At 42.5% G+C, this 16,233-nt stretch overlaps 1 protein-coding gene across 8 annotated transcripts in view; it reads left to right on the top strand.

Annotated features, from left to right (window-relative positions):
• Positions 1-16,233, top strand: part of TMEM229B (transmembrane protein 229B) — a 39,058-nt gene that overhangs the window by 15,668 nt on the left and 7,157 nt on the right. For 2 of the 8 annotated variants that reach the window (XR_014165864.1, XR_014165865.1), the window contains 2 exons: positions 12,874-12,922; positions 15,691-16,042. The exons of 1 other annotated variant lie outside the window; for it this stretch is intronic. Coding sequence is in view for 3 of the 7 variants with exons in the window: in XM_081902428.1 (XP_081758554.1) it covers positions 12,893-12,922 (30 nt within the window). In the remaining 4 variants the exon portion in view is untranslated. 5 more of the 8 variants (XM_081902428.1, XM_081902430.1, XR_014165866.1 and 2 more) reach the window with 4 other exon arrangements.

The raw sequence follows: 16,233 nt of genomic DNA, 5'->3' as shown, positions 1-16,233 counted from the left end.
CTATCCAGCGCCCGTGAAACAGGGCTTGTGGGTTGCCAAACTTCCTCTTCTTTGTTTGCTCAAGTCCCTGCTGTTGATTTATAGTGCCACCTTTTACCTTCCCTGTTTTCACTGAGGCTAAGCTCTTTCCATTGGATTCAGTAACTTCTTTTACATTTTGCTGCTCAGGTTGCCATTGATCCAACAGGCTGTATATCCTGTGGAGGAGAGTGTATGACCTAGCTATTTAAAGCAGGTGTTTAAACCCCAGCGTGAGTCAGGTTTCTTAACAATGGGCTATTGCCACTCCATCTCAAGGTTGTTCCAGTCAGACTGTCTCCTCTCCAGATCCCAGTGATATCCAGCTAAGTCATACTCGGAATAGACACGTTAAAACCAATGTGCTTAAGTTACTTAAGTTCATTGATTTCAGTGGGTCTGCTCTGAGTATGACTGATGTTGGATGTCATCCAGGGCGCTCTCTTGCTCTGTGTGTGTGTGTGTGTGTGTGTGTGTGCGTGAGAGAGAGAGAGAGAGAGAGAGAGAGAGAGAGAGAGAGAGAGAGAGGTTAGAAATATAAATGTGTCACAATTCAGTTGCAATCTGTGAAGTTAGGCACATGGATGTCGTCTGTTGCAAAAACTGCAAACTGTAGGTGATATTTATCTGGTCCTGACTATTATGTTACAACAGAAGCAGGGAGCATAGCACAACTTATTTATACAGATTTATCAAGACATTAGCCTCTTGGAACAGTATACAGCACAAAGGGATAAAATACAGTAAATGCAATAAAATAACACATTGCAGCAGCATTTGAAAGTCCGGCATTGCAGTAGTGAAGATTACCAGAGCATGGACTACTATGGCTGAGCCGTATCCATACCTGCTTTTTCCTGCATAGCCCTGCCCCTGAATCTGTGCCAAGGTTACACTAGGCAGCCTTTCTCAACCTTGGGTGCGTAGGTGTTGTTGGACTACAACTCCTATCATCCCTAGCTAGCAGGGTAAGTGGTCAGGAATAATGGGAGTTGTAGTCCAGCAACATCTACGGACCCAAGGTGGAGAAAGGCTGCACTAGAAAATGTGACGGAATACAGGTTCAACTGAGTCTACACAAGTTTTGTGTAAACACACAGCACCATTTGTGCAAGAACTAATCCCCATGACTTCTGAATTTAGGGAACTGTTGTTGTTGTTGTTTAGTCGTTTAGTCGTGTCCGACTCTTCGTGACCCCATGGAGCAGAGCACACCAGGCACTCCTGTCTTCCACTGCCTCCCGCATTTTGGTCAAACTCATGCTGGTAGCTTTGAGAACACTGTCCAACCATCTCGTCCTCTGTCGCCCCCTTCTCCTTGTGCCCTCCATCTTTCCCAACATCAAGGTCTTTTCTAGGGAGTCTTCTCTTCTCATGAGGTGGCCAAAGTATTGGAGCCTCACCTTCACAATCTGTCCTTCTAGTGAGCACTCAGGGCTGATTTCCTTAAGAATGGATAGGTTTGATCTTCTTGCAGTCCATGGGACTCTTAAGAGGGCACAAGCAGAAGGGGATGACAGAGGACTTTGCATGAGCAGGTATTTGCAAAAAGGACTCTTATTCAGTTATTGGAGACCATGGTTAGCTTGGCCATGCAACCCTAAGGATAAGGCAGGCAGTGTGCACCTGCTCCCAGTCATTGCATGATTTCCCTTCATATGAATAACACAGGAAGGGGATTTATACATAGTTTAGTAAAAAGAACATTGGCATTCCCAGTTTCATTCCCTATTATTTATGAATAACAAAGATTTTGATATAAGCTGACGCATACAACAGGGTTCTTTTCGGTAGTGACCTTTGTGAAATGCCACAGTATAGAAGCTTGTAGATGTGTCAAAAGAGACTCCTTAAATGGAGGGTTACAATGATCCCCTGTTGTACAGCTCTAAGCTGTGGCCTTGATATGTACAACTGCTAGACTCTGGTTTAGAGAGCTCAAAGTATGCAAAAGAAAATAAGCCTTACAGTGAAATGTTCCCCGTTGCTTTGGGTTAGTCTGCTGTGCAGATGCAAGGATGGCAAAGAACTCACAGCAAGGTTTCATGGCTTACTTTTAAGATTGTTCAACAGAGCAGCATTTGAAGAAATGACCAGGTGGTTTCCATAGTAATGTTGCTGTGGAGCACTTCTTACACTTCAGAGGTAGCAAATGTGCGACCCTCTGTGTGGCAAGGTAGTCAAAACTATTAAAATTGAGGAGCCACCTGGAAATCCAGAGATGGACACAGGTGTGCTTATGCTTGCTTTCGTCCTTGTTGATTATCATCTGAGCAAAGAGCACTGAGAGAAATAGAGTTGGAAGGGGTTCATTCTTCCAGACAGTCATTCCATGTTTAGGGCTCTTTAACTGAAAATCCACATAGATTTTCAGGGTAATGCTTGAGCTGCACTAGCAGCAGATGGTGCTCTCTGTCTCTCTTTTTGTACACATATATCTCAACAGCACACACAGATGCCTCTTACCCTTGCTTCTGCCCTTCATAGCCATCATGATATAAAGAGATCGCACTGGTCTACTTGCTCACAGTGCTATCATATGTATATATGCAAGTTGCCTGCCTCTTCAGATGTTGTGTGTGAGCCTCAAACAGGTTTATTATTATACAGTGGTACCTCGGGTTAAGTACTTAATTCATTCCGGAGGTCCATACTTAACCTGAAACTGTTCTTAACCTGAAGCACCACTTTAGCTAATGGGGCCCCTCTGCTGCTGCGCTGCCGGAGCACGATTTCTGTTCTCATCCCAAAGCAAAGTTCTTAACCTGAAGCACTATTTCTAGGTTAGCAGAGTCTGTAACCTGAAGCGTATGTAACCCAAGGTACCACTGTACTTGCAACATGGAAATGTTATATTCTTGCTAGAAAAGAAACACTCTGTTCCTGCTAGAGTTGCTTTTAATCTTACAAGTTTTTATTTTTGGAGTTTTGAGCAGGGTGGATCGATCTCAACTGAGGCAAGTTGTCACCAATAAAAAGACAGTTTTAAATCAATTTCTCCATTGTATAAGTCATACTAATTTGTTGCTATAACAATGAAAACATTGGTTAGCAGCTAAGAGCTTTTAAAACAGCACTGGAGCATAATCTAAAGCCTCTGGACAGGAAGTCTCTGTGCCTTTGGCACCACATTTTTGTTTACTTAGAAATAAGGGAGAGGCAATTGTGCAATTAATAGATTTATTTTTTGACCCTTAGTGCAAGATCACTGCTTTGTCAGCTTTAGAATGTTCCAGAAAAAGGGGCTAGTAATTGCTGAGGAGAACAAAGATATGGAGTAGCCAGTTACATCCATACCATACATTTAAAGCACACAGCTTCCTCCAAAGAATCCTGGGAACTCTAGTTAGTTAACGGTTATGGAACTGTAATTCTGAGAAGGGTACACTACATTTCCCAGGATTATTTGACAGTACTGCCCTACCTTATGCTATATTGTAATAAAGTATATGCAACACTGAAAGCATGGTATAAATGCTGCAAATATTTTATTCGTTTGTATCCCATCTTTCCACTATAGAAGTCTTCCAAAAAATGCCATTTGAGTTCTGCCCTTTAAATACTTTTAGTTTATGAGATATCTTTTCAAGGAAGGCAAAGAAGGCCAATAAATCTTTCTTGTTTAAATAAGTTACACACACACATTGATCTACGAATCCACTTTCTTGGTGCATTAGCATTTGGACTGGGTCACAGTCCATTAAACCAGCACATTGTGGCACAACTGCAAGCATCCAGACTGGCTTAAGCCTCACACATCATACAGAAACATAGAGCCTAGCTGTGAACCGTCTCATTACAAATAGAACCAGATGCAAACCAATCATGTCAATAACCAGAGCGTTTGTTTAATGCAGCCTTCCCCAGCTTGGCGTCCTCCAACTCCTCTCAATTCCTGCCAGCTCCGCTGTGCTTCCTGGAGCTGCTGCTGGAGCCTGCCTAGCTGGGGAAAGCTGCTTTAATCCACAACTGTGACTGGAATGTGAATCTTTGGCTTCCCCTGTGGCATCTAGTGCTTCCCCATAGAACCTTGAGGTTCCTTGCATTTCACAACCAAGCAGAGGGTGGATGGATGATGGGCATTTGTTGCCTGTGCTCCCACTCAGGGCTTACGAAAATGCAGCATATGCATCCAGCATCGTGAGGCTGCAGCCCTACACTCTTAGGCGCATTGAACTCAGTAGAAATGGCTTCTGAGTAGAAATGCAGAATGGCACTGCAAGTTGCTCTACTACAAGAGCAAGCTTAGACCTTACGGCTGTCAAGGGCAATAGCAAGGGATTTTCTCTGAGGATGGGGAAGACTTCAGTGCTCTCCTTAGCAGCTTCCTGTTCCAAATGACTACTTGCAGAAGGGAAATAAAGTAGGAAAAAGGAGTGTATATATGAAAATAGGCTAAATTTGCATAATATGTACACAAAATGTATACTTCATGCATAATGTCTGCATAATGTATGCACAATGGAAACTGTTTTTCCTTCCTTGAGCATGGCATGCTCCCTTTGCCCATGAGCTGATGGGTGGCTGGGAGTCCATGTTGCCCCAGCGATGGAAGAATCAGGAGCCCACTTGATTGTTCCTTTAAAGCACCATCCTTACCTGCCCCATGCCTGATATCAAGAATGTCATCAGGTGTGGCCCAGGAGGACATGGTTCCCCCAAAATGGCCTAGCAGGCCAAACAAGGGGGCCTGATGGACCAGGTTTAGCTCAGAGGCTGAGGCTCCCACCCCTGGTCTAGAGGCTACAATGTTCAGCTTCTCTTGGTGCAGAATTTGAGTTGTCTTAGCAGAATGAATCTTCCAGGACAGAGTTTATACACTCTTGGATAATATGTCATTATTTTCTCTCCATGATTTCCTTTCTACACAATTGCTCTGATCTGTCATTATGGTATAGCAGGTGACCTACTGCTGACAGTACTGTTTATAATAAGCTGTTGCTTGTTCTGATGTTGAATAGCATTTATATCTGAAGGAGCAATTTTGGTTTTACTGGATAAATAATAAAACGGCACTTGTATAATTTGTGTTGAGTTGCTTAATCCTTCATTGTGAAATTGTTGTTCAACTTTTATCCAGGAGGAAATCTGTTTTATGTACCTTCTGTGCCAGACCTCTGTAGGCATTTGCCTACACACTTATAATGGGACATTCATATCATCTGGAATTGGCGTTTTCAAACTGAAGGCCTTTTCTCACCTGTGTCTTTTGTGCAGGCAACACTAGCTCTGCTCCTGGATATTTATTGTGCCATTGCCCTCCGGGGTAGACAGTCTTCTTGTGTATTTATTTGTGCTTATTTATAACTGATAAAATGGCCATAATGAGTTCTGTTTGTAAAAAAGGATATTGAATAATTTCTATAAAACTAATTATATAGCTAATAACTATGCTGCAGCAATATCCTCCTTTCAAGAAAAGGAAGCAGACATGCGAGAGGGGAGCTCTCCTTGCTTTGTTTATCAAACTTTCTAGAGAAGGTAGCAGCACAGACAATAACAGGGAGCCAGCCCTGCCATTAGGCAGAGTGAGCCAGCTGCCTTGGGGATAACTGAATCTGTATATCATAAGAGGGCAGCAAATTGTTAGTTCTTTAAAAACAACCAAGATTCTTATGTTACCACAAAGACTAACAAATGTATTATGGCATAAACCTTTGTAGACTCAAGCCGCCTTTGACAAATACATGAAGTGAAATATTAGTTGGCAGGTAAGGTAGGATTATGTGACAATGAGATGCAAAAATCACAACCAGCAATAATTGAAGCTTAAATTCATGTTAAGTAGGCACATAATGGATTGAGGAGTCACTTGTGAGATTTTTCAGTGTCGTCCTCCAAAATAACTTGACTAACTTTGGGTACAGTGTACTTGCTTGTGATGAGGAGGACTATTTGCTGATTTACCTGGGGGTTGGGCGGTTGGACAAGTCTGAATGCAGTCTTTGGACCAAAGAAAAGCTAAAATAAATGCCACACTTTTTTAAAAAAACACTGATATAGTGATGGGGATGTATCAGTGACAATGACATTGGTCCAGGGGCACCTCTAGGCATTGTATTTTTCTGGCAGGTTGCTCCTTCCAACAAGACAACATTTTTCTTCTTCCTGCAACTTCATAGGCCAACGTCCATTTTGAATGGTCTTGTGAAGTTGTGGACATATCATCAACTGTCATAGTCAGCCAACCAGCCAAGTGTCAGGGGGGTACTTGCCTGGAGGCGGAGTCTGTATGCGAGGTTCAGTCCAGTCCTAAGGTCAGGAGTACCTCAGTGCACATAGTCAGACGATTCGGGCGTCAAGAAAGCCGAGGGTCCACAGTCACAAGATCTAGTCAGGAATGACAAATGCTGTTTCCAGCAACTGACTGAGGCTGGAAAGCCTGCTTAAGAAAGCTGGAGCCAGCTGGTTCTCATCAGGAGCAAGAAGGCTGATCAGCAGTAGATGGAGTCACTTCACCTTCTGCTCCTTCAGGCTGCTGCTCAGCAGGTGAAGCGGACTCCTGGCCCATGACATCACCCTCTACCTCCCTCTAATGGAGTTTATGTAGCAGGTGTTTCATATCTTTCCTCTCTTTTTTTGGTGATTCAGCAGTCTGTACAGTGACTTCCAAAAGATCATGACTACAGCTGCCAGAGGGCTTTGCAAACAGGAAGTGGGCTTCACACAACTTCCTTTTGAGACTGAAGTACCGGGTTTCTGTAAGCTGCTGAGTGTAGTGATCACTCGGCAGGAGAGAGCTCACTTTGTCTCCTCTCCAAGGGTGAGCAGGCTGTGAATAGGATTTTATTTCAGTCATACTGTACTGTAAGACAGAGAGCCGCTCCAGGAAATGAGCCGTTGCAAGGTAATATAATTCTCTTTGCTCTCCATATGGTTTACATTTGAAACTTTGCCCCAAGCAAAGATCACCTAGCATCAGGACAACTGGATTATTCATGTTCACTTTTGCCTGCTTTGTGTCCCACTGTGATAAAGCAACTCAAATTCCAAGGATTGGACTTGTGGTAAAGGGAACTTGGTGCTGATTATTTTGTTAATTCTAATGATCGTTGTGCTCTGTTTCTATTCAGCAAAATGACAGAATCAGCGGTGGTGGGAAAGGCCTCCGTGCTCCCTCATATTTCAAAGCAATAACGAGTGAGCACATCTCCAGAAATATAAAATTCAGCATACCGAAGGAGTTAGGAACCTGTTGCCTTCCAGATATTGGATTGTAATTTACCATCATTTTATTTGTGTGCTGCCTTTCTGTAGTTAAAACCATGCTCAAGGTAGCATACAACGTGAAGACAGTCGCAGAATTACAAAAGTAGTTATTAGACAAATAAAGCACATTAAAAAGTACATAACAAAATTGAACAGCATTCCCGGAAATAGACCATGACGCCTGAAATCCTACAACATCTGGAGAGCCACAGGTTCCTCACCCCAATATATAGAATTGAGCTACATGTACCAACAGTCTTTGTGACTAATGATAGTAAAAGGCAGTTTATCTGGAACAGTAATTGTGTCTGTTTATTTTCATATTTTATATGAGGGTTTTTGTTTATCAGTCCAACGTTTTTCTCCCTAGTTTACATAGGGAGGTCCACTATGCCAAAATTTAAGAAGAGGGAAATTGCTACCTAGAAGAGAGAGATATATTTTATCATAACAAGGTGTTTCTGCTCTCAAGAAAAGGAATTAACATGCAGGCTAGACTACAATATAGCCTCTTCCATAGTGATAACTAAACAGTGATTGCTCCTTGGTGTCAGAATGAAAATGTTTACCCCTGAGCTCTTGTGTCGTATGCTGATTTTTGAAATCAGTTGCCCTTAAAAATCTTAATGTGTCTTAACTTATACAGTATCTCAGTCTTAGGGCCAAATGAGATGAGATACCACTCCTGCAGTTAGCAATTGCATGCATGGCTTTTAAAAAGTAAATTGCCCGTGTGGACCTACCAATCTGGAGTGAAATATTGGCATGGGTGATAAGTAGACTTTGTCCCTTTGTTTCCCCATGGGGTCCTGTCCTGGATCACCCCTGCTCTTTGTATGGGGGTGGTAGAATCCCCCATTCACTCCAAAGTCCAGTCTTGTGGTCTGTCCAGCCACAACACTAGAATGAAAAGTGCATTGTGAGCTTTTTTATTGACATAGCTTAAAGGCACAAATCAATTGCCCCTGCAATTGGCCATCAAAGTCGATATGGTAATGGGAAATTCAGTGGCCTGGACTCCTTTATGACTCGTGCGTCAGCAAGAAAATTGCCAGTTAAGATTAAGCTGCAAAATGTTACATGCGATAGGAATAAAAAAGAGAGAAAAGAGCAGCTCCATTGACTTGTGTTCAATGGCTGAAAAGTGTCGTGTTGACTCATAAATGGCACATATTGGAGCTAGATTAATTAGTGACAATCAGTGGGAGATTTTCAGTTTTGGATGGGTCGCCATAGCAGCTGCCCCTTTAATTCTGGAGCAAGCCAAAATCTGCCCACTTCTTTTAAGACTTGCTTTTCCTTAAAGACATGCCAACATTTCTGCTCGCTTTGGAAATGCACTGAGATGGAAATCTAAAACCAGGGTTGACTGAGGACCTTGATGACATTATTGATGGCCCTTTGGGACAGCTGGTCCAAAGATCTGTCATCAAGTGCAGTGTAGGCAGGGCGGTGAATCCCGTGACTTCAGCCTTTACCGGCCATGTATATGACTGCGCCTGCCTTGAGCAGAAAGTGCAGATGGGGACTTCTTGCTATGAAGTAGCAGCAAAGTCCATAATTTCGTTACATCCCCACCCAACAGACAGGGCATTTGAGTGCTGAATCCCAAACATAGGTGCTGGGCCTCAAGTTGTCTTCTCCTGCTGAAACATTAAGTATGAATGCTAATTGTGATAACTGGTTTATGCAGAATTGAGGGCATCTGCAGATGCAGCTGGGCATTTGTCCACTCACTGGCATGTTTTATTACTTCACATGCTCCAGGGCTTTATCCTGCTACCAGAATCCAGTCCTGGCACAGGTCAAGCTAACCGTACCTGACCTGGTTGGGGCTAATAGGAGTTATAGTCCAAAACATCTGGAGGAGCCCAGACTGGCAAAGGCTAGATTAAGCCATTGGAGTACAATTTATGTCAACATGCAAGCACTGTGGGTTATGAGTTGCTGAGATTTTGCATCTGCATGTATATGTTTCAAGTTTGGAGTTGGGTGGCATAGCAGATGGCACAGAAGACACTGCTCACAGAAAGCCAACTGTTAGAGGTGGTTCAGGCCTCTGAAGTAGGGGAGCAGATGTTCTACTCATCATTGGCCCATCTGCTCTCTCTGCTTGTGCCATATCTACAGGCACTTGTGTATCAGTGGTAAATGAACAAAAGAACAATCACAGCCACCCTATTCATCATGGTCCCAGCTGCTTAGTCATTGACTGTGACTAAGGGAGGTGGTGGGATGAGGAATAGCTGTTGAACCTTCATGAAAATTCGGGATGGAAAAGCAGCACAGCAAATTTTGAGTTAAGACTTTAACTGAGTGGAAATGTGGCTTGTTGCTAACTCTGAACTGGCTGGTGGACATGGTATGATTCTGTAGGACAGAAGAACACTCCAAATGCAGCTTGTACTGTAGTTAGCTTCTTGATAGTATCTGGGTAGGTGGCAATGGTTCTGGGGGTTCTCCTGACCCCTACAGAGCCACAGATCTGGGTGTTTGGGGGAAGGAGTAGAAGCCCTTGCATGGGCTAGCATTAGCAGACCCATTCAATATGTGAATAGGTGCTTGAACTCTGACCTCTGACCTCATATCACTCCCCATTTGAATTTGTTGGAGCTTCATAGGAATATGAACCTGCTTTCAGTTCTAGGATAATCTCATGGAGATGGTTTCTGCTTCAGTGGTTTGTAGAAGCTCTCAATAATTAAAATGTTCTGAGAGTCACGTTCTGTGGGGCCAGCATGGCTACCGAAAGCTCTGCTGTGCAGCTCACACAGATGGGCAAAGCATCTGCTTCCAATATAAATGTACAACTGTTGTGATAGGACACCTGTTAACGTCTTTTTCCTTTGTTTATTGGACCAAATATGGCCTATTGGTTCAAAAAAGCAACAAACAGTCTATGGCCTGCAATTTGCTTATGGTTCTCTAAATGCCTTAAAGACGCGGCTCTATGTGTGAAAGTCATCACTGACCATACAATATGTTCCCATGGCTAATTAAGCAGCCTGTAAACCACAGGTGTAAGGAACACAATACTCCCTGTTGTAAGATAATTGCTGGAAAGTGGCAAGAGAATGGCTTACTGCCAAGGAAACGACTTCAGGGACCTGGCTCTCCCTTCTTTGAAAGCAGTAGCTCATTTTAAGAAGCAGGTCCAAGCAGTGAATGTTCACCCTCAGTGACAGTCTATGGAAGCCTGTTTTCATATGTTAAAAAAGGATGACTTGTGCTTTTAAGTGTTTTAGACAAAAGAGGTATATCCTCCAGCCCATGTCAATGTCACAAGTCCATTCCATCTTGTTTCTGCATCAATCTGCAGTTGTTGTTTTCAAAAAAAACCTGCATAAGAAGATCACATTAACTTCGGATATACATGCATTTTTGTTTACACCTTATCCTAAACGATTTAGAACATTATTTAAAAAGCAAGAACTGTATTGTAAATTTTGAGAGGCAAATTTGGTACCTTATTCCCAGAGTGTATGGATCAAGACAGTGTGTATCAGAATTTGCACCCCCCCCCAAAAAAAGTACAAAGAAACTAAAACCCTACTTCCCAGCAAGCTTGGTTCAGAGGTGTTGATACTAGAGGCTGATGTACACCTTTTTTCTTGTTCATACCATACAGACATATAGGGGAATATGGAAATTGTCCATTATTCCCATCAGATATAGTTGTTTGATTAGGAACATGACACAATTAAATTAATCCCATCTATTGTGTTTTACATTTCACTGGGAGCATTGTGGAAGTTTAAGGAGCACAAGCAAAAGTGCCGCTTCATATTTTGAGGCAGGGAGAAGATTTGCAGGAAGGTTCGAAAACTTCCGCTTGGATCAAATTGAAGGTCAGATTCCAGAAAGCAGTGTAGAGGATTTGCTGAGGTTATTTTTTATACCTCATAATTACTAGGGACACTGATGCCCCTGAGGCATGGTCATGTGTATCCTGTTCTGCTGGCGCTGAGGGGCTCACAAGGGAAGTGCTATACATTCCCAAGGCATCTTTCAATCAGACTCCTGGGCAGCCCTGCTATCTGAGCTATGGAAGGTGTTTGTCTCAGCCAAGGACCAGAGCCATCCAAAGGCTTAGAAAGGCTGGTAGGGCTTTCCCTTTCAGAGGCTGTGTCCTCCCTTGGAAAGCTGTCTGCAATCTTTAAAGGGCTCATAGCTGATTCTACAGTCCCCAGCACCCATCTGACTGTGGAGCAGGGGAAACGGCGGGGAGTCATTCCCAGAGTCTGCAGATGATGGGAGAGCCACCTCCTCAGGCTGAGTTGCTGTAAATGGGCATGCTAAGGATCCCATGGGAGGGTGACATGCGAGTCATCTAAAGACATGTCCTCCTCATGATAAAACGTGGTCTGAAACGTTGCAGGGGGCTTGCCTCAGATGCCAGCTGTTGTCAAAAAGTAAATCCAGGCTGCTCATAGGAAAGATACAAAATGTTCTTTGAAGAAATGCTTTGGAACCCAGTCCTGCCCGTGTGTTGTTTGTGCTATGCATAGTTATTGGTACCTGTATGCTGGTTAGTTGGTGGAGGACTGATTTTCAAGGGCAGACAAATAGAGCTGATTTAAAAAAACGAATAATGTTAAGCATTTAATTTAATGGATCCAAACTACAAGAAAGAAGATTCCACCTAAACATTAGGAAGAACTTCCTGACAGTAAGAGCTGTTCAACAGTGGAATTTGCTGCCAAGGAGTGTGGTGGAGTCTCCTTCTTTGGAGGTCTTAAGCAGAGGCTTGACAACCATATGTCAGGAGTGCTCTGATGGTGTTTCCTGCTTAGCAGGGGGTTGGACTCTATGGCCCTTGTGGTCTCTTCCAACTCTATGATTCTATGATTCTATAATTTTCCAGAAACAGGAAAATCCCCATTTTAAAACATTGTTTAAATTTGCAGGTGGTTTTAAAACCAGTTATAGTTGCTGGTATGCAACAGTCTCCTGCCTTGCTGCTGGGTCATCACCCCCCCCACCCCCCCTTGATCCTTGAGTGTCTAAATGCTCCTGATTCCAGGACTTTTTCTTCCCTCTATTTATGATCTCTCAAAGAACTGTTCAATTGACTAATCTGTTCTCCCTGGCACCGTCAGCATTTCAGCCCGGTTTTTCAAGACTGAGTTAAGCACTTGAAAAAACCCCCATTGAAACCAGTTTTTCAAAACTGGCTGTTTTCATCTTAATGGCAACTTCTGACACTGCTGCTTACACAGTTGTGAGTGGGCTTTTGCCTCATTTGGAGTCAGCCACTTACAGTAACAATCCCGCTAGTACTTGGGCTTTTACTTGGGTCACTAGGGACAACCCTATTCCCCCAGATAGCTCTAGGTGTACCTATTGAGCAGTTCTATCACCCCCAAATGTGAATACTCAGCTACCTAGCCCAACTTCATTGTAATGATTGTAGCTTTGAAAGTCCACAATTCCTATTGGTGCCCAACAATAGCCATCAAGAGTGGCAGAATTGTAAGTCAGACCAATTCTTAGTGTATTCTGAGCCATCCCAGGAGGTGGCTTTTGCCCATGCAGCTTAGAGATTTGAGTGTTTCTCGCTTGCAGCTTGGTTGTTCCATTGTGAGCCCCTTAGGAAACATTGACCTTTTCTAGAATCTTAGTTCACTTTTTAATTTTATCTTGTAGGAATCGTACGAGCCCAGACATGCCTGTGAATGTGGAGGAATCTAGGCAGGTGAGCTGTGAATTGCCAATGAAACAGATCTTTTTTGTAAAGCACAGAACAACTTTTCAGTTATGGGAAGTAATAATAAAGCAATGAAATACATTTTTGTAACTTGTTTCCACACAATCTTTTCTCCAAATCCTGAATTCATTGGTAAACTGCACATATTGCTTAGACGCAAGCACAGCTCAGTTGCTTTCAGTGCAGTTGGATCTCCTCTTTGGCCAGCTAAGTTATTTCCTTAGGTCACCATTAGTATGTGTGACTTCCCCTCTTCCTGAACCTAGAATCCACCAAAATAACCTTATAAGGAGGTATTAGCTATGGGGGTCTCTAGATGTATATAGCAAGTCACAGACACATTGTGGGAATGTACAGACCAATTAGATGTACAATATCTCGTAAGGATTGAGGAAGTACATTTTTCCTGTTTCTGTTTCAGCTGGCTGAATCAGAACTCGTTCATTTGACCCCTGTTAAAATGCCACTTTCTTTAGAGCAGTTCTTCAACTATTAATTGCTGGGTCCCGCCCCCCGTAAGGAACTAATGTTTGATTGAATACAGGAACAAGATGTGCTTAAACATCATCATTATCATCATTACTATTAATAATCATATTAAAATTGAAAACATAGGAATGCTTTTTTAAAATGTTGGTTTGAATTGAGGAACAAGCTGTTCTTAATATTTAAAATTATTTTATTATTAAAAACGTTGGGGGAAAGCAAGACATCCAACCGAATCACTATTTGATTCATGGATTAGATTGATTGTGGTTGGTTTCCAAGCTCATGAGGAAGATGGGCTCTCTAATGGGGAAGGTTCTGACTCCTGTTTTTTGATACGTCTCTACACACTAAATTGCACTGAAGAAGTTAACTTTGGAAGATTTGTCCAGCCACTTTGTAGCATTGTTGGGAATATTCTGATAATTACATATCCAGAGTAGGCTGCTTCCAGATTGTTACTTATTTTGTCAGTTGGGTTTGATCACAAATGGGCAAATTCAGGTTGTGAACTTAAACTGTATTTGGCACTCTTGTGCAACAAACCTGCTTCCAAAACCAGAAAACTGTTTGTGGTAAGGAACCTGACAGAAGAATGTACTTGAAAGTGTGGAACAATTGCTTGACGCAATGCCATTTAACTTCCTCGGAAAACAGACAGACAGGCAGACAAACAAACAAACCAGGATAGATGCAGTATAAACAGGTAACCTGAGTCTGTTTCCCCTATTCACTCCAAAGTGGTAGTTGCTTGCTTCATAACTTTATCCTAGCTCTTAGCATTAACTAATAATAATCTTAAAATTATCTAATATAATTGCAAGCCAGATACTCTTACTCAGTTTTGATCAGGTACCATATTGGTGGATCTATGTTTTATTATTACAGTACTACCTTTTAAAGTGTGTCTTGGCCACATCTGCACTGGCTACTTTCTGAGAGATCAAAGTTATTGCAGATCAGCAAGAGAGTTCTGTTGTTGAAATAAATTTCTCTACACTGATTATCTGCCTTTCTCTGGCTCTAGCAAACCTTTCTTTCCTCAGCCATTGCTTTCTGTAGAACTACGTATTTATACATCTATACTGTACTGGGGGAGGTTGTCCTCTAGGTGCCCTTGTCCTGAGTTGTTTCAAACTCTAAATGTTGACAAAACCTAAACCCAGCTCAGTAGCTGACAATTGGCCAGAGCAGAACTTTCAACACTACCTGCACTAGGTCCAGTTTCTGAACCATGTGCAAAGTAGCCTCCCATGCAACATATTACAGTACTGTAATATAGACATGAATTTATCAGTGCATAGACCACCATGGCAAGGCTATTCCTATCCAGGAACAGTCATAGCTGATGCACCAACAGAAGTTGATAATGGGTGCTTGGAGCCATTAAGGTCACCTGGGCTCTAGTGACAATGGTGGATCTAGGAGCACCTCCACACTATGCACCTACTGCTTTAGAGGACGTGCAACCCCATCCAGGGCAGATTCCAAACTTGGGAAGTGCCCATCCATAGGAAATCTATTCATCATCATCATCTTCATCTTGCTGGAATTCAGTCACAATTTATAAGCCCTCATCAAACCATAACTGCATCCAGGCATCTTTTTCGGACATGCACAGCCTCTCCTGATTCAGATGTTACAGAGAAACAAGTATACTGGTGACACTTCTCTCTGCATCTCCTAATGCTTTTCCCCAGCAGCTTCATATAGATGTTAAATAGTTTTGTGTCTGTGGTACCCTCCAGATCAACTGCCAGGGGACAAGGGAAGTCATATAGTATAATTCTTCAAAATCTACCCTGTAAGTTGAACTGAAACCACAGAAACTTTGCCCCCAGGATGATGCCCTAGTCAATGGTATCAGGTCACTGAAAGATCCAGGAAAAGGAGCAGGTTTGCACTTCCCATCTCTGTCTTTCTCTCCCTCCTGAAGAAGCTCAGCCATCAGGATGGCCAAGACCGATTTTGTCCCAGAACCGGGCTTGAACCCAGATTGGAATGGGTCAAGATAATCTATTTCATTTAAAAATGACTCTATGTCTTCATGCTATTTCTCAACCTTTTTATTCTTCAATGGTCCTCAAGTGAAATTGGCCTCAGATGCGTGGGAGGAGCAGAGCAAAATACCCTTTGACTAATATAAATTGATGTTTTCTGCTGATGACTGAGAAGCCTGTAAATCCCTGCTCTTTTGACTTAATTTGATAATTAGATTCATTTAATCTTCTTTTGTCGTTCCTTTTTATTCTATCCATCTCCTTGCTCAGGATGGATTTGAGAGCTAGTCAGGGATCTCCTGACACAAGACACAGCCTGTACTGGACTGAGCAACAATACAGCCCAGGAAGGTGAATTCCTCTAGAAGGGAAAAGAAGCAAGCATAGACACAGTGGGAATACCTAAAAATAAACAAATGGAAGATAGCTTGCTATGCTTCTCTACTTGAACTACACAAACTAAAAAGAGCAAGAAAAGAGCACAAAGCCTTTTGACATCTTTCTTCGTCTCTGTCTTCCTCAGCTAATGCAGGTTGTGAGCCTGTGCATGGATTGTATCACAGTGGTGTTACGTATGGGACCTACCACATTGTTGTACTAAATAAAGATCCATTAAAATCTCTTGGAGTGTGCAGTGATTTAAATGGGATGTGGTTATACCCTAATTGTATCATAGCCTTATGTGGTTTACAATGCAGATAAGTAACTGAGTATAGATTGATCCTTATAACAGATCCTATGGTCTCAGGTTCACTGTAGTGTAACTGGAGAAAGAGGTAATTGTGCTGTGTGCCCTGGTCCATATATTTGGAC

The sequence above is a fragment of the Podarcis melisellensis genome, assembly GCF_964234715.1.
Source record: "Podarcis melisellensis genome assembly, chromosome: 1".
NCBI classification, from domain to species: domain Eukaryota; kingdom Metazoa; phylum Chordata; class Lepidosauria; order Squamata; family Lacertidae; genus Podarcis; species Podarcis melisellensis.
This window is presented reverse-complemented; position numbering and strand designations above follow the sequence as displayed.